At 41.2% G+C, this 24848-nt stretch overlaps 1 protein-coding gene across 1 annotated transcript in view; it reads right to left on the minus strand.

Moving 5' to 3' along the window:
- Window positions 1-6398: 6398 nt before the first annotated feature.
- Window positions 6399-24848, minus strand: part of TGFB2 (transforming growth factor beta 2) — a gene marked incomplete at its 5' end in the record, with an annotated part of 72010 nt that continues 53560 nt past the window's right edge. The window contains 5 exon segments of the mRNA XM_083827639.1: window positions 6399-7797; window positions 9650-9803; window positions 10383-10557; window positions 14360-14470; window positions 14586-14718. Coding sequence (XP_083683765.1) covers window positions 7639-7797; window positions 9650-9803; window positions 10383-10557; window positions 14360-14470; window positions 14586-14718 — 732 coding nt within the window. The 3' untranslated portion in view covers window positions 6399-7638.

The raw sequence follows: 24848 nt of genomic DNA on the forward strand, positions 1-24848 counted from the left end.
TGCAACCTGTGACACATATTTTTGCATATACAAATCCATCAGCTTCTGAGGATAGATTTCCCCTCAGGGTGAGCAAGTCACTGATTCCTCCTACACAGGGGGGAGGAGGCCTGATCAGTGAGATAGGTGTCTAGATGCATTCCTGAGAGCCTTGCTGAGACCAGGACATGATATATTTGCACTACTTACATAGATTAACCACTGCTGATAGTGTGTTTGAGCACTGCTTTTTGCTCAGCCTGAAGAGCACTTGGACGTGTTACAAGGCTGCTTGAAGGAACCTGGCACTAGAGAAACCCATGGTTTTAGCACATGAGGTCTCTAGTTTAGTCCATGGAATACTCAGTGGTATTTCAACTACCTGATAGACATAATCTGTTGTCACAAAGCAGTGGAGGTACTTCTGATACTAAAACATGAGACTGAGATCAGAAAAGCCATTAGGAGCGCTTAGCTACTTGAAAAAATAATTAAGGTCTTGTTAGCAGCTCATTTAAATTATGTCTCCTGGCTGATAAAGATCTCAAAATATATCAGTGACTTTGTTATTCCCAGGTAAATTCCTACCTCCTTAAAGATGCCTCTATTCCAAGACAAAGGATGAGAAATGGGATCAGCCTTTTGTGGTATGGAACCATAGCCAAAGTACATCAAAACCAGTGCACTTTTCCTGTGGCTTTATTTGGGGCATATACTTTATGATGACATAATCCTTCTGTTGTATTCATCTTTCCTGGTCTGCTTTCTGTGACCTGGCTCTGCATACATCAACTGTCTTTATTTGAGACCCAAGATTTGCAGTGATTCACCTCCTGTGTTGCACACATCATAGCTGGATATAAGGTAGTGTGTGTGGGGGGGGGGGGTAGCCACATCATATCCTTCTCATTTACCGTCCTTTGGCTTTTTGTAACTGAACATTTTGCAGAAGTGGAAGAAACAATGTATTTCAGAGTCTCTCTAAATCCAGCTTTCACTCCCAAATGTTCACAAATTGATCCAGACCACCTCTTGGAGAACAGGTTACACACTGCAGAGGAATGCATAACTTGCCCATGAACTGCTGCATATTTTGTCTTTTGTATTTACATTTTTCCAAAGGAAAAAAAAAAAAAAGCAGGTTTTTCCGGATAAGGATATTTTCTGCATTTGATGGATGAAATTAGTCTGCATATCCTTGGAGACAGCCAACAAGTTTACACTAGGAACTGGAATGAAGCCATTGATCTGTTTCACATGGGTTCCATCAGATGGCAAAAAAAAAAAAAAAAAAAAAAACATTACTTTGTCCCATACTGCTGGTCTTTTAATCACTGAAGAATGAAGTGACCTAAGGTCTGGTATCCCACTACCAGTTCTGTGGAAATTAACTCAATCCGTAACAACATTTTGACCATCTCTGACTACTATTACTGCAAATGGCAATTAGATTTGTACATCTTTGTGTTTGGGAAAAATACAACACTCCTGTGAGACTTGCACCTGGCTAAGAGCTATTCAAGTTTAAAAAAAAAACTCTGGCACCTTAAGTTTAAAGCCTTACACATAGAAGAGAATCTGGTAATTAAAGTTTGGTTAAAAAACTGTTGCAGGGATTGGACCTAACTGAATTTTGTAATAGTGTTCCAGACTTGAACATCGGAACTCCAAACACTTGATTTTTGACTTAGGTAAAATGTGGACTCGCATGTTAACATTTTGAGTTGATCCACCTCTAATTAGCTTGATGGAATAGTATACAAGAACTGCTTTCTATGCCTGTGGTGTATTTCATAGAACATAAAGAGACTCAATTCCCATTTGCCATTTGAATCTACCTCATTCCCTTTCTTATAGCAAAAGTTTTCCATATGAACTGTATGTATCTTTTAACTGGGACTAGCCTACGGTATATGCAGAGAGTGCTGAGACCAAAGATCAGTGACCACTGACCCTTCCTCCATTCCTACTATCATCTCGGTTTGGCACTAAAACACCCCATTCAAAGGAAATATTTCTTTCTTGGACCACCATATGTTTTAAGAAAGCTTTATACCCCTGGGGGTCTGTTTTAGATTCCAGCAGGTTACTTCATTAAATGAGCATATCAAATTTGATTGGAAGTTCTCATCAGCTTTCTGTTCCATTTAATTTTATTTTTATACAGATGAAGAAATTACTGTTACACCCATACCCACTGACAAGCCAACTACATTACTTCACATCTACTTTATAACCACATATAATTACATAACCTCTTGGTTTATTTTCTTCCAGAACTCATGGCTCCTCATAGAATCTATTCTGTCTGATCTAAGAGGCAGATTTTGGCCTAAAAACTGGTTTTCAAGACATTTACATGGTATGGGTTTTTCCTGTATTGAATATTCCACATTCATTAACCACAATTTGATTCAAGTAGAGTAGCAAGGGCTTCAGTGATACAGTCTGGAGAGTCTGTTTTAGTGAACGGAAAAGACAAACCCAGTATCACAATATTCTGCATAAATCTTACTGTCATGGGAGAGCTTCCATCTTTTCAGTCCCACACTATAAAATCTCTCTTAGCACACTGTGTCCTTTCACTTTGTTCCTCTTTAATTATAGGCCCCACAACTACTTTCTTATCTAAAAGTTCCAATCAACATTCATCCTCAAACGCTGCTGTTATTCACTGATTTCAGAAATAGAGCAGCCAGAGTTGCAGAGTATTCTCACCAGTATAAATTGTGTGAGCACTACCTTTGATAAGAGTGGAGCTGGCAATTACTTTTATATCAAAAACACATAAACCGATTAACTAAAAATAGAATGAAAATTAATATCTGACAATTTTTTGCAGGACCACAGTTTTATGCTAGTATAAACTCACTGACATCAACTAAGACAGACCACTGTAAGACTGGAGCATAGCTGTGGTGAAATGGCCCCTTAGATTGTTTTAATGCTCATCCCAAGTTGCATTCTTAAACACATATTCACAGACCACAGGGTCCATTTGTTGTAATTTATCACAATAACACTAAACAATCTGGCATAAACATATTCTTTATTTCATGCCAAGAAATGCTATGCACCCCTGAGATCCCAGAGAAAACACCAGGAAGAGGTCTTCAGCTCTTCTTGTCATCAGCCCATCTTCTGAAAGCACTGTCATATGATTTTATCAACTTCAAAAGTCATGATCCAGTCCTGCAGCCCTTCCTCCCATCAGTTTAATTTATTTAAGAGACTAGAGCTCCTAAAGATCTAGTAAAGAAAAGTTGCAACACCAGGTTTTTTCTTATTTGCTTAGATAATGCAATTACCTATTGCAGAGTGCATGGAGAGAAACTTACAATATAATATGGAGTATTATTTCTTGTCAAACCAAAAAAAAAAAAAAAACCAGCAAAAACAAACAAAGCTCTTCAACATGGTTATGTGGTGGCTTCTGACTAACAGAATTAGCTGAGATGACTGATACCAGACTAATGATTGGGTTAGACCTCAACTCTTCTTAGATTCACAGGGGTGAGCAGGGGTCTCCAGGATCTCCAACCAAACCTCCTGCTCAGAGCAGGCACAGCAGGAGCCAGCTGCCTGGAGCCTTACCCAGATGGTTTTGAGCATCTCCAAGGATGGAGATGTCATGCAACCTGTTCCAGGGCTTGGCCACTTCTAGTGTAAAAATATTTTCCTTACATGAAGCCAGAATTTGCCTTGTTCCAATTTTTCTGTTGCCTTTCCTGCAGTACACCATCTCATCCCATTTTAGTCTCTTTTGTTCAATGCACAAAATCAACAGCTTCAGTGAGTTCTACTGAAGGACACGGTATCGTGGGACCATTCACTGTACAGGCATCACAGGATGCAGTCAGATCGCCTTCTCAACCCCTGCATCACTACGGGCATACTTTGAGAACTACTGCCAAAGAGAAAAGCCACCGTAACCGGTGCCTACAATAACAGCCGTGCAGAGGGGCACCTTACTGCCTGGGCACAGTTCTGGTGAAGGATCAGGCACAGTGAGGCCGTAGGGTGACACCGCTGCTGCCTGGGGCAGCAGCTGTCTTGTGCACACATGGGACAGTGCTGCTGCTCCGAGCACTGGCTCAGAAGCCACTTGTCTGTAGACCAAGGCACATACAGCAGTTGCTGAGGGGAAAGGAATCCTCAGGGCAGGCGTGATCCACTCTCATCCTGGATGGTTGCTCTTCACCTCACCTGTGCCAGACCACATCAAGGTCCCTCACACAAAAAGTGCTCGGCACCAATTAAGCTGAGCCTGAGCTGAGGAATTACCTATGCCAGAAGAACACTGCCATATGAACAACACCAGCATATAATTGAAATAATTTATTTACCACTAGAGCACCACAAAAACAGACATACAATGTGTTAAAATACAGAGTAATCGATCACCAAAGTACAACACAGCTGTCCTTTAAGTTCCTTTTTTTTTTTTTTCCTTTAAGCCATGCCAACCATACAATTGTATTGTCGCTAAACACATAAAAAATGCTGTCCTAACCCACCCAGCTAAGTGCTACAACCACCCGCCCCTCCCGACTCCCCACCCCTTACCCTGGCTCCACACAGCTCCTTTGGGTCAGACCTTTCAAGGTGCTGAACATTTCCTGCCAGGTGCTGGGCATCACCAGTGCTCAGGGACTTTGCTGAGACAGCGGCAACTATCTCATGGTAAGGCCTCTGGCAGACAGTCTCTGAACTAGTGCAGTCCCATCTAAAACATCATTCAATGGTGGTGGGGGGATCTACATCAGACCTGAGTGGTATTTGGCCTCACATTACCCCACTCTGTAGAGGGGAATTTCACCCTTGAGTTCTGCACATTGTAGGATCAGGTCTAACATTCTTGGTAATTATGGGGAATACGTGCCTAATAAACCAGAGGGAGAAAAAAAAGTTGTAGGAGCTTTATAACAGAGTATTTCAAATACTATCAGTGCATTTTGAGGAAAAAAGAAGTAAAAAAAAAGTATCTGATCTTGGGGTAATGCTCTACAGAAATAAGGCTTTATATTTAAATTTAGAGAAAAAAATCCAAACCGAAACCAAAATTTTCAGCTGCGTCCAGCGCAATAGTGAGTACAGTTGGACAAGTACATTATCATGTATTCCACTTTTTCAAAGCTTCAAATCCACTTTGATTTACATTCCCATAGCAGGGAATTGCAAAAAATGTTTTTAAGTTTTTTGAAATGTATTCATCTTTGTCTCCCTTCCTGTCCAACAAAAATACAGGTCTCATACTGAACCTGATAAAACTAATTTTGCTGCTGTATACAGCAAAATCCAGAGTATTTACTACCCTGAGGAGTTTCACTGAGTTCAGTGCATCTTCTCATTGGAGTAAGTCTGGCTCAAGCAAGTGTTAGCAGGACAGATTTTTCACTTGTTCATCTCAACTCACTAAATAAATCAGAAATCTAACGTACCTCCTCCTCAGCGCTGAGTCAATGGGTGAGATTAGATCATCTGTGGGGCTATGTGTCCATCTAGGCAATAAGCGTAGGCTCTACCAAAATCCGAAGGAGCGGCAGGTGCAAGCCACTGTGGTACTTCAGCTTTGCATCAGTGTTCTGCTGAAGTCAAAGAAATTGCACATCTCAAAACTGGAGCTGACAATATAAAGCTCAGGAACGCTCTCTTGACACCGCTCAGGTCAATGACAGAAAATGTCATTCTAACAGTTTTCAAGCTTTGCCATGCAAAACCCTTCATCATGTGAAATGAACTGAAAGCATCACCTTCAGGATTTCTTTTTTTTTGCCAATTTAAACTTTTTTTTTTAAATTAGTTGTATGTTATGGATGTTTTTTCAACTCCCTCTACAATATTCAAATGTGTAACAACAACAAAGCCACAGTGACCCCATATTTCTTTTTCCCTTTAAAAAATAAAAATAATAAAAAGTTTTAATGTGAACTCAGTTTAAAAACTCACAAAATCAAGGGTCTGACCCTGCAAATTCTGCTGTGCCTCTGCAGAAGTTAAAGGCAAGCCTCTGTTACCTGTGGTGGGAGCAGGATCAATCCCACGGACTAACAGCAGGGCAAATCCCTGCTGCGTGTGAGCTCAACGCGAACTGCTCCCATGCACGCCCCATGCAAGGGCATCACTGAGGCAGATGCTTCGTACCAGCCTTCTGCACAGCTGTGGATGTCACCCTCTGCAAGGCTTTGCCTTGCCTCAGCCAGGCTGGGACATCTCTTCTTGCAACACCTCGCTCCCTGCCCATCTGTTCAAATGTCTATCGCCAAAAGAAAAAATAAAAATGGGGATGGGCGAGGAGGGAGAGAAGGAGGGGAGGAAAGAGTGCTTTAATCCATCCTTTTTATAAAACAAAAAACCAAATGGAGTCAGGTAGCTTATGTCATAATGATGAACAATATACAAAGCACATGTATAGCAATTATTATAAAACATGTATTTGTAGTGCAAGTCAAAATATAGGGACTCTACTCATACTGGCCAGCTAGAGGGAAACACATGATTCTGAGTGATCAAAAGGAGCCCCAAATTCAAATTCAAACTCATGAGAGCTGACAGTATTACAGAGTACAAAAATATGGTGAAAATTTACACATTACACATAAAGTACTTAATTTTTTAATAGTTTACAAATAGAGATCTACAGATATGTTTCCAATTAAGCTGGCTTTTACTACCCACCTATTGTAATACTCTAGGTATGGTTACATATACCAAAAGAACAAAAAAATCCCATAGCATAGCTATACAGCAACGTATTAAGGTCTGAAGATTAGACCAGTACATGTTAAATATTTCACTGGTTTACTAAACTGACATTTTAAATCATTTACAGTTAAAAAAATCTTATAGACTTGTCTTTCAGACTGAAACAGAGTGTCCTTTATTAGTAAGTTATTCAGTATTTAAAACAAGGGTTTGAGACCTTACAAGAAGCCTCTCTAGGCAGCTGGCATGAAAAATAAGGTATTTTAAAGGCAAAGTTTCTCAATAATGTAGTAACTGATTTCTACTTAAATCCAACTAAACTAACCATTACTTCTCAGAATCTTTTGAGCTTGTGTTCCTTTAGGCTTTATATGTATTTCTGGCAGCTTATTTGGTCTCCATTTTGTCCACATTTGCTGGTTTTTTTTTCCAATGGCAATACGGAAATGTCCATTTGATAGTTTTTACACACAAATAAATAATGCACTGTTAACTCTACAGCTAAGAGGAATGGGTAGGATGCCTATTGCGTAACAATACAGAGAGATCAAGTAAGGCACGGGACAGATACAGCAACTCCACTTCATGGGATTTTCCTGTTTTTTTCCTTTCACATAGTAACACTAACAAATTTCTTCCAGTGTTTATTTTTAAAAGGTTTTTTTTTCTTTAACTTGCTTCTTGTCTATCTCACACTATGTGTAGGTGAAATGTAAGATAAAGGCCTTCAATGTTTTGCTTCAGATGCCAGTTTTAAAAAACAAAACAAAAAAACAAAAACAAAAAAACTTTCAAACAGTTCAGACTAGTACCGCTTTTTTCTTCTTTTTTTCCTTTTAACACTGTTGAACCTGGGTTTGCATTTTTCCTTCCTTCCTTCTCACTCTCTCTATCCTTTTTCCTTTTTTTTTTTTTTTTAAATACACAGACATCGTGCTGCTGCTGGGGAATCCTTTAGCTGCATTTGCAAGATTTTACGATCATGTTGGACAGTTGTTCAATTTTAGGTGTTTTGCCAATGTAGTAGAGGATGGTGAGAGGTTCTAAATCCTGGGACACGCAGCACGGAGAGGCAGAAGCTTCTGGATTTATGGTGTTATACAAGCTGAGTACCTAGAAGGAGAAAGGAAATAAGAGATTAAGGCAGCTACCTCTGCCTGATTCTTCAAAGCAAATTCCTTTCTGCATCACTTCCTCCTACAGCGCCTGGGACAAAGCCTAATGTAATCAGTAGGAAGATGCCTAGATTTGAATATTTTTGCATACTTCTCCATTTCAAACTGGTGTTACAATCTGTCTGAGTTTCCTAACATTTTATCTTCACAGCCTTAAATCTTATAACACATACATGCTTGGAGCCTGACTTGAAAGAATAGCCCTTTAAAGCAACACACATGTTGTATTGATAGGTAAGAAAGAAACTAAGTCTCTGTCTTCAGATTGCCATTTATCATTACAGGAGAGGAGAGCCTTTCAACACAAAAGCACTGCTCTTCTTCTCCTCCCTTGCTACTTTTCAATAAATCCACTAATGCCACCCTGCAAGAATTGTGACTCCATCTGCAGTTCCTCCAACTGAGAATCAGCTGTGGTGAAGTTAGTAGCACTGGTGCTTTATGTCACGTTGGATTCATATGCATGGTTCTCTGCAAGGGAAGTATGCTGGGTTACCCGCTGATGGTGCATAGGTATTTCCGAGGATGCCATTAATGTGTTAGCTAAACACTAAGTGACCTTTTCCTAGAGCTTCAACACAACATTTGCAGCTTAGTGAGACAGAAGACCTGTTCAGGGCAGCAACAACACTACTTTATTAAGCAACCTCTGACTCTTCGTCTAACTTTCCAAACCACATATTTGTGACCATGACAGTTATTCTTCCTCTTTCCTTTAAAAAGGAGTGCTGCTCCAAACTGTGTACTACTCCACACCAGTGCAGGAACATACATACCTTATTAAAACATATTTACCACTGCCAGCTGACATTGCTAGTACTACAATGCCACAGCCAGCAACAGCTATAAAAGTTACCTACGCTTGGGTCCATATGCTCAGAAGAACTCACTATCGTGCCTTTGCAGACCAAAGGAAAAGCAAGCTGCCCCTTGGACAGGAGGAGTGCTCACTGCTGGCTGACATTGATCTGTTGTTTTAAAGAAGGCTTGGAAAAGGAGAGACATCATCCTTAGTATGGTCCTGAGCAGGAAATTCTTACTTTATGACAACTGTGATGCAAATGTCTGCTTCTTGCATTTACTGTCTAGATATCCTTATTGATAGCTGAGAAGAATGAGCACATCACAGCAGAACACCACTCATCCTAAAACACTTGGCTAAAATACTAACTCCAATCCCTAAAATAAAAGATCCCATCCCATACACCTATTAGTTCATAATCGTTCCAGACACAAGGTCCTTCCTTCACAAATAAATTTTCAGTGTACAAGAATGAATACATCTTTTGAAGAAGTACAGCTATCCATACATTATCATGAAATTCAGCATGGTAGATTATCAGTTACAATAGAAAATGAAAGAGGCAGGTCATAAAGTAGGTGATAATTAAGTGGTAAGACTCAGTGCCATTATCACTCCAATTGTGCCTCCCTCGGTGCCTCTGCTGACAGAACTCATTGCCACCTTCCACTCATGGTCTTCAATGTCAGGTCCCATTTCAGGCAGCCTTCCACGGCTACACCATGCTCATACTCACAAAGAGTATTTGTTATGTCCATACATCATATTGACGACCACATAAAAAAAAATATGTATCTCTGGATCGATACAGGACTTCTGCTTCAACTCTAGCACAAGGCCACGTGCAGGTCAATATAGGGCCATATTGCATCAGTTACTGAGATAATAAATGGAAGCTTTGGTGTTGGCACTGATGACAGTCCTAGAAACATATTTCACCCTTCCGTTATAAAATAGAAGCTTAAAATTACCAAAAATTTTTACTTACTCTGCTGTGCTGAGTATCTGAGCTCCATAAATATGGGCAGGCTCCTGCACAGAAATTAGCATGATATCCTTTAGGTTCATGAATCCATTTCCAGCCAAGATCCCTCTTGAAGTCAATATAAAGTGGACGCAGGCAGCAATTATCCTGCACATTCCTGGAAAAAAAAATACAGACAAATGCATTGGCCATAAGAAAGACAACTCGGGGAATAAAAATAATCCAGTTGCTTGCCCCTGGATGATTCTTTACAGGCAGGCAAGTCCGAGTCCCAAAAATTCACAACCAAATCACATCCATTGAAGCTTATACTATAAATGAAATCAGATGCTTAAGAGAGTGCAGGAGTTGCTTATATCAAGCTAATGGTTTGCCTGGAGGATCATTAATGTACTTTTCTCCAGGTCCTAAGTCTCCTCTCTGAGTAGGTGAGCACAATGGAGGTGATCATTTGGCTGTAATTATGGCGCTGATGGGCCTGAGAATCCTCCCAGAAGGAGCTCAGTCTCTGCTTTCTAAGGTCCTAACCTTCCTCATTGGCCATTGTCTCCACAGGAGTGGAGCACATTAGGCAGACACCCACTGGGCATGGAGACTGAAGGTCTGTGAAAGAGGGGGTCACACTTTGTAAAAATGCCTACAGTAAAGAAACATCTTTTTATATGATAAGCAACTGCATTACAGCTCACAGGCTGGCATGGCTGTGTAAGTATACTAAATATAGATGCATAGTTACCTAAAACAATAGGCAGCATCTAGAGCACGCTTCTTCCGCCGACTGGGCTGTTGCGACTCAAGTCTGTAGGAGGGTAACAACATTAGCAGAAGATGTGGGGTCTTCCCACTGTATTTTTTCCTATTGGACTTTAAAGCTTTCACATCACCACTGGAATATGTGTAGTCATCAATACCTTCAAAAAATACATTTTGGTGATAAACATTGTGTTGCTTTTTTCTTCACAAATTAAATAAACCATCTCTTTAAAAAAATTCCCTCAGAAACTGGGCAATGGTGGTGTCAGCTGAGCACATTTACTGGGGAAGTGGAGGTAAATTTCAACTTGAGATCCCACCTATATACACAACTCTAACACATCTATCCTATCACCCCTCCCACACTCACAGCCATTTAACAGCATTTCAGTACATTTACCATTTACATTTACCGTTCATGCTGAAATGAATAATGGAGATGACACATCGGGTTGCTTACTTCAGCGGTTGTATCTACATTGCTTAAACTAGTTTCAAATGCCCTAAGCAATGATGCTTTTGTCAATTCACTTAGGGCAGTATTTCCATCTTTTAACAGCTATGTACCTTTTAAAGCCTTGCAACACCAATAAAGCTGCTCTGGATACCTGTATTTCCCACTGCTTACTTTCATCCCATTAGTTTTCTCCATCACATTTACCTCTGTCTAGTGCTTATAAATTCTTTGTCTCTCATTGCCAGTTTAATTAATTTTGCTAATTTTTCCAAGAAAATCTATTATTCTAACTCCTACTTTTATGTGGACATGGCAAGGACATTGATCAAAACATTTATTCTTAGATCAGGAATCAATGACCTCACATTTTGTGTTTTCTCTTGAAACACTAGCTGCCTTACTAGCTTCTTATCATGGCAATAGGATGGGCAAAAGAACCCAAGGTATTAGTCTTTACCAGGAGTCAACATAGCTCACATTATGCCTGTTCCTAAAACCTTTCAAAAATTAATCTCCTCTACCAGATAATACTATCTAAAGAGAAGTTATTTTTCTTTTTTTTTTTAAACATTCAAAATTACAGTAATCAAATCTCATACTAACATTTTTTTAAATACACACAATGGCTTAATTAATATGTACAGGGCATATATATATTTACTTAGAGTAAAAATTCCAATGCAGTGAAACAATGGTTAAATAAATGTAATACTTGATGAGGAATATAGCCAAATCCCTGGAAAACAAATGAACCAAATCATGATATATTTGAATAAATGAAAGCTGGATAAACAAAATTCGGTTTGGTTCTAATATGGCTTTACTTTAATATGTACTGATTAATGATAACAATAGCATCATTAATTAAATAACATTTCCCTTTTAGAAACTGAAATTTGAATGGCTTAAAAACACAAGGGAGCTTATACTTGCTTTCTATCACTTTGTCTACTGTCCATAAGCACATATATCCATAACTCTTACTACACACTATTTTTTAATATCCATTCAATCCAATCTTTATTTTTTTAACAATAATTTATGCAAATGATATACATATATAAGTAACAATAAATTGCACGTGCTAATGATGGCGAGTAGATGTATATCCCAGTAGACTGGGACCTGGGGAGGTCCCAGTCAACTGGCGGCTAGCAAACGTGACGCCCATCTACAAGAAGGGTCAGAGGGTAGACCCGGGGAACTATAGGCCTGTTAGTTTGACCTCAGTGCCAGGGAAGCTCATGGAGCAGATTATCTTGAGTGTCATCACGCGGCACTTGCAGGGCAACCAGGCGATCAGGCCCAGTCAGCATGGGTTTATGAAAGGCAGGTCCTGCTTGACGAACCTGATCTCCTTCTATGACAAAGTGACGCGCTTGGTGGATGAGGGGAAGGCTGTGGATGTGGTCTACCTTGACTTCAGTAAGGCTTTTGACACCGTTTCCCACAACATTCTCCTTAAGAAACTGGCTGCTCGTGGCTTGGACTGGCGTACGCTTTGTTGGGTTAAAAACTGGCTGGATGGCCGGGCCCAAAGAGTTGTGGTGAATGGAGCCAAATCCAGTTGGAGGCCGGTCACTAGTGGAGTCCCCCAGGGCTCAGTGCTGGGGCCAGTCCTCTTTAATATCTTTATCGATGACCTGGATGAGGGGATCGAGTGCACCCTCAGTAAGTTTGCAGATGACACCAAGTTAGGTGCGTGTGTCGATCTGCTCGAGGGCAGGAAGGTTCTGCAGGAGGATCTGGATAGGCTGGACCGATGGGCTGAGGTCAACTGTATGATATTCAACAAGGCCAAGTGCTGGGTCCTGCACCTGGGGTGCAACAACCCCAAGCAGAGCTACAGGCTGGGAGATGAGTGGTTGGAAAGCTGCCTGGCAGAGAAGGACCTGGGAATACTGGTTGATAGGCAGCTGAATATGAGCCAGCAGTGTGCTCAGGTAGCCAAGAAGGCCAACAGCATCCTGGCCAGTATAAGAAGCAGTGTGGCCAGCAGGACCAGGGAGGTGATTTTCCCCCTGTACTCGGCTCTGGTGAGGCTGCACCTCGAGTACTGTGTTCAGTTTTGGGCCCCTCGCTACAAGAAGGACATGGAGGTGCTCGAGCGAGTCCAGAGAAGGGCGACCAAGCTGGTGAGGGTTCTGGAGAACAAGTCTTACAAGGAGCGGCTGAGGGAGCTGGGATTGTTTAGCCTGGAGAAGAGGAGGCTCAGGGGAGACCTCATCGCTCTCTATAGGTACCTTAAAGGAGGCTGTAGAGAGGTGGGGGTTGGTCTATTCTCCCATGTGCCTGGTGACAGGACGAGGGGGAATGGGCTAAAGTTGCGCCAGGGGAGGTTTAGATTGGATGTTAGGAAGAACTTCTTTACTGAAAGGGTTGTTAGGCATTGGAATGGGCTGCCCAGGGAAGTGGTCGAGTCACCATCCCTGGAGGTCTTTAAAAGACATTTAGATGTAGCCCTTAGTGATATGGTTTAGTGTAGGACTTGTTAGTGTTAGGACAGAGGTTGGACTAGATGATCTTGGAGGTCTCTTCCAACCTAGACGATTCTATGATTCTGTGATATAGAAATACTCGATATTAACTAATGTAGTTCCACTGACTTCACCTGAGACTCAACCTTACACTACTGGATGTGGGAGAGTATTATACAGGCATGCCATTTCTGTTACTGCAGCCCACATTTCACTGGCACTAAAGCATGGCAACACATTTATTCAATTCTGGCACCTATTGTTTAGTTCTTTCTGAAGCAACTGATAGCATTGCTTAGAGTAATTTAAATATTTTTGATATAACCCCACACACAGACACAAGGGGTAGCTGGAGTTATCTGGTGTGCCCAAACAGCTCTAGGTATGTTTGTGGGTATTTACAGAGACTGGGACACTTTCTACATGAGGAAGGTGTCACTGTAAGCAAACCAACCAACCGTTACCTTATGTATACTTCGGAAATTTGCCATAACAAGTATTGTTTTCTCTAATACACTCATAAAATGCACCATGTTCACACACATCTACTGCAAGCAATTTATGTGTGCCAAATAACATCCTGATTCAACTGTCCAGTAATCTTCTCTATTGAACTGTTACAATGTTAAGATGGACAGCAGTCAAAGGGTTTATATTGAAAGCATTCAATAAGTTTTCTCATGATTACCCAACAGCAGATGGTCTACTGTGCATAAGTCTTTCCTACATTGAAACTGTATGTACATATTTCCAGCACGCATGCTGCAAACTGTAATATAGATATTTAAGGACATCAAAGCTGCAAGCATGGAATGAGATGGCTTCTTATTCATTCCATCTGGTTTTAGAATAGTTCAGCTGTTATAGTTTTCCCCTTGTGCCTTCAATGCCATTTTCTACCTGCTGATTTTCAAATGTGTAAGTTTTCAATCATTGGAATTCCATTTTAGAGAGGCAATAAGCTCATTTCCCTCCTCAATTAGTAAGTACCACCACATTTTAAAACATAATTTTTTCATTCGTTACCTGCAAATCTTGCTTCAAGCTCCTCACTTTTATTTGGGATGATATAATTATTGGAAGGCACGAAGGTGCAGCACGGGCAGTGTAAGCTTATCTTAAATCCAAGGTTCCTGTCTGCAAAACATGAAAGTAAGTGAAATTTGTTTTACATGTGGAATGAGCCTGAAATACTGCTGAGTTAATGGATGAGGACATGGGGCAAGAGTGAAGGTAAAACACTGGTTGTCACCTCTGTGATGGAGCCATTCGTGTACAGCCTCAGTGACATCAAAAGACAACCATTCTCCTTCAGCTCTTGTTTTAACTACTTTGCTGTCAATGTAGCGCTGTCCTGGTGATGATAATTCTTTGGATTTTAGAACCTGCAAGAAACAATACATGTTTGTCTACAAGTTAACATTTATCAGATTTTTATTAAAATGGACCATCGATGTTATAAAATAGCAGGAAAAGCTATTACAGTTCAAACCTCTATGCAACAGATGTACATTCAGGCACAGTTTCGGTGTGTTTTGAAACTGAAAGATAACAGTATTTCTTAGTTTCTGCAGAATCTTTATGGCCAATTTCAATGGCAACAACACAGATTCAGTAATTTGACTATTTCAGTAAAAGTGCTTGACTAGCAAGGTCTTTTTCATATCTCATTTCCCTTAGGATAGTGCTGCAAATGATACTTGACTTCCAAGACCAAGTAACACATTCTCATATTTGCTCCCTACTTTACTATCTTCTTTTGGAGTGCTGTGAGAGGAAGGTGATATAACCCCCAACCCCCACCCCCCACCCCCCTCCCCCAAGGAAATCATCTTATACCCTCATGCAAAACATACCATCACATATTCCTTCCTAAGAGAAGTCACACAGGAAGACTACACTGAAGACTTGTCCTGTAACACATGTGGTTGGGGATCATAATAACTGGAACATCAAGAGAAGCTGTTTCACCGTTGTTAGTAACGCTTACATGGCTAGGGCATATCCAACGGAGGGGCACCAAGATGATAAAAGGTCTGTTGTGCCTCTACTATGAGGAGAGGTGGAGAGAGCTGGGACTGTTCAGTCTGGATAAGAGGAGGTATGGGGGGGATCTTATCAATGGGTACAAGTGCCTGAGCGGAGGATGCAAAGATGACAGTACCAGGTTCTTTTCAGTGGTGTCCAATGCCAGGACAAGAGGCAATGGGCACACACTAGAACACAAGAGATTCCATCTAAACATAAGAAAGCATTGCTTTACTGTGAGCTTGATGGAGAACTGACTCAGATTGCCCAGATTGTGGAGTCCAGCTCCTTGCAGATCTTCAGAAGGCACCTGGACATAGTCCTAGGCAATCTTCACTAAGTGTCCCTGCTTGAGCAGGGCACAGGTTCAACCAGATGACCTCTAGAGGTCCTTGCCAACCTCACCCAGTCTGTGATTCTGTGACATCAAATGCTGAAGTAGAGCCTGTACAATATAGTCTGCACTTTGAAGGAAGATAATATATTGCTTACCCATAACTAATCTGTACAGTGCTGCCTTATTAATGCTTCCAGCCTTCCTTCTGACTTTCAGTACAGGTTACACATTGAAGAGAAAAAAAATATTGTCCATACAGGTAATCTGGGGGCATGCAGGTTTGAATTGTAGCCACACAAAGATCTGTGCAACAGACAGTTCCGCTTCTGTCCAAACCTGGATGCCAGCTGTGTTTTTATTTGTGTCAAAAGTTTCAGTAAAGCTTGCTACTGAGCATGCAATAAAAATTACCTACACAAAAAAAACTCAACTCCTCCCCCTCAAGACACAGCAGTGCATGCCTAGAATTTCAAGTGCTGTATTGGGTTTATGTGGCAAGGTTTTGGTAGCAGGGGGCTGCAGGGGTGGCATCTGAAAATAGCCCAGAGGCTGCCCCATGTTAGATAAGGGCCAGTTTCAGCCAGCTCCAAAGGGACCCACTGCTGAGCCAAAGAGCCTAGCCAATAAGCAATGTTGTTTGCACCTCTGTGAGAAATATTTAAGAAAAGGGGAAAAAAAACTGCTGCACAACAGCAGCTGGGAGAGCAAGGAGTGAGAAGCAGCCCTGCAGGCCCCAAGATCAGTGCAGCAGGAGGTGCTCCAGGTGCACAACAGCAGTTCCCCTGCAGCCCAAGGGTCCCACATGGAGCAGATCTCCACGCTGCAGCCTGTGGAGGAGCCCCCAGTGGAGCGGTTGGATGTGGCCTGGAGGAGGCTGCGGCCCATAGAGAGCCCCTGGGCCGAAGCTGCAGCCCGTGGAGAGGAGCCCACGCGGGAGCAGGGGGTCTGGGGGGAGCTGCCGCCTGTGGGGGACCTGTGCTGGAGCAGTTTGCTCCTGGGGGATGGACCCCATGGTACAGAGCCATGTTCAAGCAGTGCTTGAAGAGCTGCTGCCTGTGGGCAGCTCATGCAGACTCAGTTCGTGAAGGACAGCATCCCATGGGATGGACCCCATGTGGAGCAGGGGCAGAGAGTGACTGTGAAGGAGCAGCGGAGATGAAGTGTCAGGGACTGACGGAAGCCCCCATTCCCAGTTGCCCTTTGCTACTTGTGGGGAGGACACAGAAAAGAATGGATGGGGAAAAAGGTGGTTTTAGTTTGCTTTTAGTTTCTTACTGTTCCAGTCTGCTAGTGATAGGAAATAAATTATATTAATCTCCTTTTGTGAGTCTGTTTTGCCCATGATGATAATTGGTGAGTGATCTGCCTGTCCTTATCTAAACCCTTGAGACCTTTTCATCATATTTTCTCCCCCTTTTCCTTTGAGGAGGGGGAGTGAGAGAGCAGTTGTGTTGAAGATTAGCTGCCCCTCACAGTAAAACCACCACAGATGCTCACATTCTTCCTTGTATCTAAACAACTTGAGTGATTGCTTTTCCATAAACAAGCATAGGCTGCTATTATTTACCTTGCCTCTGAAAACAAGTGGGCTTTTGGCTGTTAACAGGTTTCTGGTTTCCCAGTTATTACTATGTTGATAGTTTTGTGATGCAGGAAGCTGGAATGCCATGCAATGTTAAGTCAACTCCAATCAACATACCACATGATAACATCACTTTGTAACTTCTGGCATGCCAGCAGTTTGAGTTCGTGTATTGTTTTGAGTTCTTACTCTCTTTAACCATCCAAGTCCATTACCAAATGAATAACTGACAGACATGTCTCACTATTTCCTCCTATTTTCTCAGCCCAGGACAGCCTGATATCTAGCAAACTGCTGGTATAAATCAGTGATGAAACCACATAATATATGAAGAAAAATATTTCAAAAGAGGTGTGAAATTATGTCATCATAATAAAATTAGGCTTTTCATAATGAATCAGAAAAGCAAGCTTGAAAAGCCCTGATTCTATCCAACATGTAGAAATTCCCTCTTTATTTCAAGGGAGTGCTGTACCTTTTACAGGTAAGCAGTGCAGCTCCTACAATAATGTTTGTCTTATGAGAAAGACAGCAGTAGGATAAGCTCTCTGCCTTCTTTCTGATTTACACACAACACATTTACAGCAGGACAAAGGAAGCAGAAAGACATGAGTAGTTGTTGGTCCCAGTCCAGAAAATTACCAAATGTCACTTGTAGGGGATGCTAAGGTCTCCAGTAGAAATTGAGGGCACTCAAACATTCAACACTAAGACTCCTTTTTATGAGGCAGCTTTCAAAGTGTTTGAACAACTGTTTACAGAGAGTCTGGCAGCAGCAAGTGGACTACCATTGCTCAGAAGTGCCAGAGAGATGAGAGAATCCGCAATCAATGCTGGGAAAGTCCCAAAGAAGCACAAATATAACTTTGCCTTCTCTTTGGTCTTTATCAGGTCAACTCAAGTGTTTCTGAGGATGTAATGCAGCTGTCATTTTACAGAGATGGGGGGCGGGGGGAGCAAATAAGACTCAAGAACTTGGCTAATTTCTCTTCCTTTCTGCACAGTCATATCTTTCCACAGACTCCAGAAACTGCATACCTCACAGTTTTGGCAGTGATGTAAGGATCTAAAAGTAAGTAATGTGCCAAAAGTAATCTCTTGAGGTTAACTATAATTGGTCTTAGATGTGTTTTGAAGACTTGGTTGTGCCTTGGTATCCAAAAGAGAATGTCTTTATTCCAGTCTCACTCCTATGAGAAGACAAAGTGAGGGATTGGCAATGTTTGTCTGGCATGAAAGACACTTGTAAAATTACAAGAGATCATTACCACACATATTTAACAGTACAGAGAGCATCCATCCTGACCTATGAACTGAATGATAAAAGTGTTTGCAGGTTTCAAAACCGTAGAACACGATGGACAGCATGGATTACAAGAGCCAGATATAATCTATCCTGCAGTATCTAGGGTATCTGAAAGCAAGGCTCCTTTCCATGTGATTTATGCAACATGTTTGGGAAAAAAAAAAAGAATTAAGACGGAGCTAAAAAGTCACAAACTAAGTATAGCATAAGTAATTTACACAACTGACACGATGTATTAAGCAGACACTCGTAATTCTTAAGCAAAAAGCTTTTCAATGTGATGAGTACCACACACAATGAAATTAGCAGGTCTACTTCAATCTCAAGCAAACATGATCTAGCCTCACTGTTCCCATTTTTTCCTTTCTTTTCTGCACTTATCCTTGCAAGTGCAGAAGTAGTAGTTCTAACACAGAGCAAATGGATGATAAAATCCTAGACCCATCAGTCTGTTTCTTCCCCCAAACCCACCAGATGAACACCTATTCACTTTCCTATACTGCGTTCCAACTCCATACATGCTAAAGCAGCAACACGATGCACAGTAATTAATTATTAATTAAAATGGTCTCTCTGAAGGAACCTATCAGAAAGTTTTATAGCTACAATACAGTCTTCAAGTGAGCCTTCCAGAAATTATTATATAAGTATTTTAGTTCTCTATGCCATCTTCCCCCCTCTTTGGTTTGTTTCTTTGTAGTTTGTACTGCCTTTCTGGTCATACCTTCATCAGTCCTTTTCTCCCAACACACCATTCAAGCCCATTCCCACTGAAAAACTTCTCTTTTAGTATTTCCAATAATTTCTTCCTACTAGATCAACTAGCTTAGTTGCAAAAAAGAAAAGTTTTTCCTATGCCTTGTGGCTTCTGTGCTTTAAAGTTCATCTACTTCTTCCAACTATAATGGTAGGTCTTAGAAGAGATATTACCTTTATCTATAAACATTGCTTTGCCTATAAACATTGTCTTGCCTTTATGCTTAGCCCATTGCAACCACATCTAGCACTACAAAAAATGTTGTTGCACAACTTGCATCTGCAGGAAGCCTAAAAGGTGAAAGCCTTTGGCCAACAGTTTTCAGTTCGCATATTCAGTTCATGTATATTAACATAAGAAAAAAACACCAGAGAGAAAGAAGACCAAATTAAACTTCTAGTTCAATCCTTTCTCATTTCCTTCTGGCACCTCATCCAAACTCTCCCTCTTAAAGAGGCAGAAGTTTGATACGTCTGTGGATCATGATCTGGATTGTTAGCGTTTCTGGGGGTTGGGGGAGTATTGTGCATCATCACCCACATGTAGAAGTGACAGATTCAATCACTTGCACTAGTAAGAGACAATTTCCACACATACCACCTTACCCCCCTCAGTTTTCCGCACAGGCACAAGTAGCTGACAATGCATAAAAACCGCATGTGTGAAGGTACGAGCATGCACACCTTTACACATGCATGAGTGAAAGCTCAAGACCAACAATCTGAAAAATCAGGTTGTGCAAAATCTCTGCAGCTTCTAAACATGGGGATGTTCTGCCACTTATGTATCTTTATTTAGTCCCCTTCAAAGGGATTAAGCAACCTTGCCTTTTCTATTAAAGGACTACACATAGACGTATGACCACATTATGTGAGGATTAGCTGAATAGGTAGATGGGTAACAAAAAGGTTATCCAGCAGACTTCTAGCCTAGTACGCAGAATAATTTTCATTCAGTAGCACTGCTGTAAAATTTAAGAACAATGTTTTTATCTACCCTCTTTTTGTACATAATTCCTCCCTTCTACATGAAAGCAAATACTTAGCCAAAACTCTTCCATCAATCTCTGCTTGACACATTAGCGCGCATACTTGAGCCTTGCCTTCTAGCTGTCATTCTATGGGCACTGCTAACCTTCCCCTTGTCTTCTTTTTTCATAGAATCATTCAGGTTGGAAAAGACCTCTAAATCTAGTCCAACCTTTTACCTAGTACTGGCAAGTCCACCACTAAACCATACCACTAAGTCCTACATCTACACGTTTCCTGAAGACCTCCAGGGATAGTGACTCAACCACTTCCCTGGGCAGCCCATTCCCATGCAGCACAACCCTTTCAGTAAAGAATTTTCTCCTAATATCCAACCTGAACCTGCCCTGGCGCAACTTGAGGCCGTTTCCCCTTGTCTTATCACTTGGTGCTTGGAAGAAGAGCCCGATCCCTACCTCACTACAACTTCCTTTAAGGTAATTGTAAAGTACAATAAGGTCTCCCCTGAGCCTTCATCCCAGTTCCCTCAGCTGCTCCTCATAAGACGTGTTCTCTAGACACTTCACCAGCTTTGTTGCCCTTCTTTGGGCAAGCTCCAGCACCTCAATGTCCTCCTTGTAGTGAGGGGCTCAAAAACTGAACACAGAATATTTCTATTCTGACCCTTCAAAAAACCCACAGGGAAAAAATATCTTATGAATCTCCATGAAGGATCTCAAGATATCACATACATGAAGCTACTGCCAACAGCACAAAGAAAAAGAAAATAGTGAATATATGAATAATGCAGGTAATTGCAGGAAAGGTTTTATGAAGCAGCCAGCCAGATGCAAACAAACCATTGCTCTTGCTTGTATAGGGACATGTTTAGGAAGCCCTCTTGGAGATCTCAGTGATGACAGCCTTTACATGCCACCCTCATGTGAGACCTGCCAGATTTCTGGTATTTTATAAATCCCATTGAAATCTTTTGTTCTTCATTGGTTCTGGGCTGTTCTGCCCAGTCCTCAAAGAGAGGCTCTGCTCTGCTGGCAAGGATTTATCAGCAATCCTCCTCATTTGTTAGAGGAGGCTGGACCCTGATGCTACCTTGGAAGCATATGGAGGCTGGACCCTGATGCTACCTTGGAAGCATATCCCAAATCACCATAACCAGCCATTCAGTGGTGAAATGGCTTAATTTTGTCATAAACTGGCTGCAGAAGAATCACAAACATGTTTCCAAAAAAGAGTGACCTCTACAGTACTTCTGCCAACTGCTCTGCTTGTTTTTCAACCAACCGGAGAGCATGAACTGATACACTTTAAAAATAAAAAAAGTATCATGTAGCTGAAATCTTCACTAAAATACTGGAGGATAAAAACTGTTTACTTATATGCACACATTTATCCTCCTAAGTAACTACCACACAGTTCCGAGTATATAAATAAGGACAGGGATTGTCTTAGGCTGTATTTTATAAACTGCAAAGTATACTGAGAACACTATAATTCATGATAACAAACAAAGCAGAATGTTTTCAAAATTAGTAGAAACATGGCTTCTTTAAAAATGGGGCGTATCAGAGGCTGATCTCAGCAGAGTACCAGTGTTTGGTGTCAGTGTAATTATATCAGTTCAAAACCAGAAAACCTCCAAAACCCAGGACTCTGCTAATAGAAAAGCAATCATTTTGCTCAAGTTTTCCTTTGCCTACTCCTGTTCTCATTTATATACACAGCTAAAGTAGGGGATAACTCAATGAGCACATTAGTGCATGTGTTTTAAACAATAACTGCTCAGAGCAGACACCAGAAGAGCCTGTCTTCATGACTCATTACACACATAAAAGGAAAAAGTTCAACAGAAACACAAACTGGTTCTTTCAAATAACTCCACAACAGCAACTTGCTTAGTTTATTTCAGGTTTGACAGCCTGGCCAGTAGCTACTCCTATTCCCCCACAGCTACCACAAGCAGATGCAAAAGAATAGGAAAATTACAATTAAGTATAATTCACAGTGGAACAGTTTTGGCTAATAAATTCATCACCTCACTGAAACCAAGCAAACAAACAGCTGAATGTGATCCAGCTGTGATAATACACAGACTGATGCATCAATTGCATATACCCGCTGCAGCCAAGAAAACCCTACTCACAAATCAAAGGCCAAGCTTCAGCAGCAAGGGCATTTTATAGCTAGGTTTGAGAATTATAGTCAGCAACTGTTTGAAAATATTTTTGGTGACTTATGGTTTCTTAAAACAAGTTGATGAACTTTCAAAACATAATAATAAGATAGTATGGTCACCTAAAAATATCTATTGTGTCTGCTGTGTTGCCCTGGTACTTCGGGTGGTGGTCACTGCTGTCAGACAGTGTGGGATCTGCCATCACCGAGGAACAGTAAAGATGGTATTATCTCGTAAAAACCTGCTATTAATCTGGTTTTCCTCTCAATTTATTCTGAACTGTCTGATCTCCTCCCTCCAGATGCTGTTGGCTCCCTGATAACTTCCTTCCTTCCCTTCTCTCCTCTGTCATTTCAGACTTCTGCGATGTTCTTGTATTACAACATCTTGGCAGACTCACTAATCTTTCTCTTACTTATCATCATTATCCATGGTTTCCATTGGAACTTCAAGGGCCTTTTACAATAATGGAAATAACCTGATATGTACTTGTGAGCTCAAAGTAAATAAGTCCAAACAATGAGATCCAGTGGTAAACGATGTGCTAATGATGGTTAATATCAGAGCAGAGATAAATTTCGCTATGCAGAACATCGTGGCTGAAAACTGCCATCTAAAATAATCTCTTCTGGACTAGCAGAATACTGCAGGGGACTCCAGCCTAATCCCATGCAGCATGATGACTGGATTCCCAAGGTCTGCATATGCAGCTGCTTGTGGTTTCCAAATTCTATTCACTCATACATACTATTCACTCTACTGAAAGAATAATTTGCTGCCTCAGTCCAGATTTCAAAGGTCTCCTCAGACAGCTCTCATGGACTTCATCCAGCCCCTTGTTTCGAAGCTTAAAGTTAAAAAATGGCAATGCTAACTCTCAGTCCTTTCTCACTCCCTTGTTGAGTTCAAGGTCTTGGACACCAGGATAAGCAAACCTTTAATTCTGCTGCAAACCACTACAGTCTCTCCTATCCAGTTTCTTACTCATTATATGTGGAAACATGTTGTAAAGCGCCAAAACCTCCATATAACACATTTTGCCACTTAATTGGGAGTCTACCAGCTATCGTAATCTTAGTTTTTTTCTTATCACCACTAGTGCAAGAAACCAACTGTATTTTTTTCAAAAATTCTCTATGTAAACTTACACTATTTTCATAATCACTTTTGCAGAAGAGTAATTCAGATTCTGCCTTCAGTGTGATGCAGCTAAAAGGGGTTCACAGCCCCCCTGCTTATCAGTGGAAGCCTTTCCATTACTTGCAAAGGTCTCCGAATCAGGCTCAAAACGAGGGCAGAGTCTTTAGAGACTAGTATATGAGATGCAGAGTTCCTGCCAAAATACAAAGGTATGGAGTACTTGCCAAAGTCTTAAAAAAAAGCCATAGCTCTATGATCCATCTGCTCAGAACTTGCCAGACACGTTCTTCATGCAAACTTGCAAATAAAAAGAACATATTGCACACATAACCCAATCCCTTTTATATCTGGATGGGCTACAGCTGCAGCAGGATTCCCTTACAGTGTCAGCTGCTACTCACTTAAAGGTAAAAGAAGGTGAAGTGTGAGGGGGTAAAGAGATGAGCTGCTTAAGCAGGTCAGAAAAGAAAGGGAAATGATGTATGTCAGGGATTCACTGTGGCTGACTCATTGCATCACTGTGGTGAGGGGATGAGCCTCATGGAAGAGGATGGAGTCTGAGAAGGGATTTCCTCTCCATTCGTTCCCCAAGCAGGGCCTTCCTCCCGTTGCCGAAGATATATCTGCAGTGCTTGCTGGGGCCCCCTGCGGCTGCTCTGCTTGATTTACGTTTAAGCAGGCAGGAAGACTGTGTTGTGTAAGTGATAAACAAGAACGGAGGGTCTGGGGTCCTTCTCCTGGAAGATTTTGAAATATTGACTGCAATTTCCTGCCGTTTAGAAGATTTTAAGATAGCTCCTAAAAAAGATTTTACATAAAATAAAACAAAACAAGAAATCCTGTAAACTTATCTAGCATTTAGCTTTAACTTGCCAGAGGCACATTATGTTTTATTAAAATATCAACAAAGAGGAGCCAAAGTCAACAAAAACAGAGAGGGTTCTCCTGTCTCCTAGCCAAGTTCCCTACGTCCTTGCAGGGTACTCCTGTGTTCATCCGCCTTCTAAGCTCAGGTCTCCCAACCCCTTCATCTGTCCTGTCTCTGATAGCCATATTTCATGTTCACATACATTTCATCACAAAATTTTGGCATTAAAGTTTGTTTGCTGTTTTAATATTTGGACTTACTACTTTTTCTAAGATGCTGTCTTCTTTCACACGTCACTCCTCTTTCTTCCCTTCCTCTTGCCTGAATTGTTTTTC

This window comes from Anser anser (genome assembly GCF_964211835.1).
Source record: "Anser anser genome assembly, chromosome: 3".
NCBI classification, from domain to species: domain Eukaryota; kingdom Metazoa; phylum Chordata; class Aves; order Anseriformes; family Anatidae; genus Anser; species Anser anser.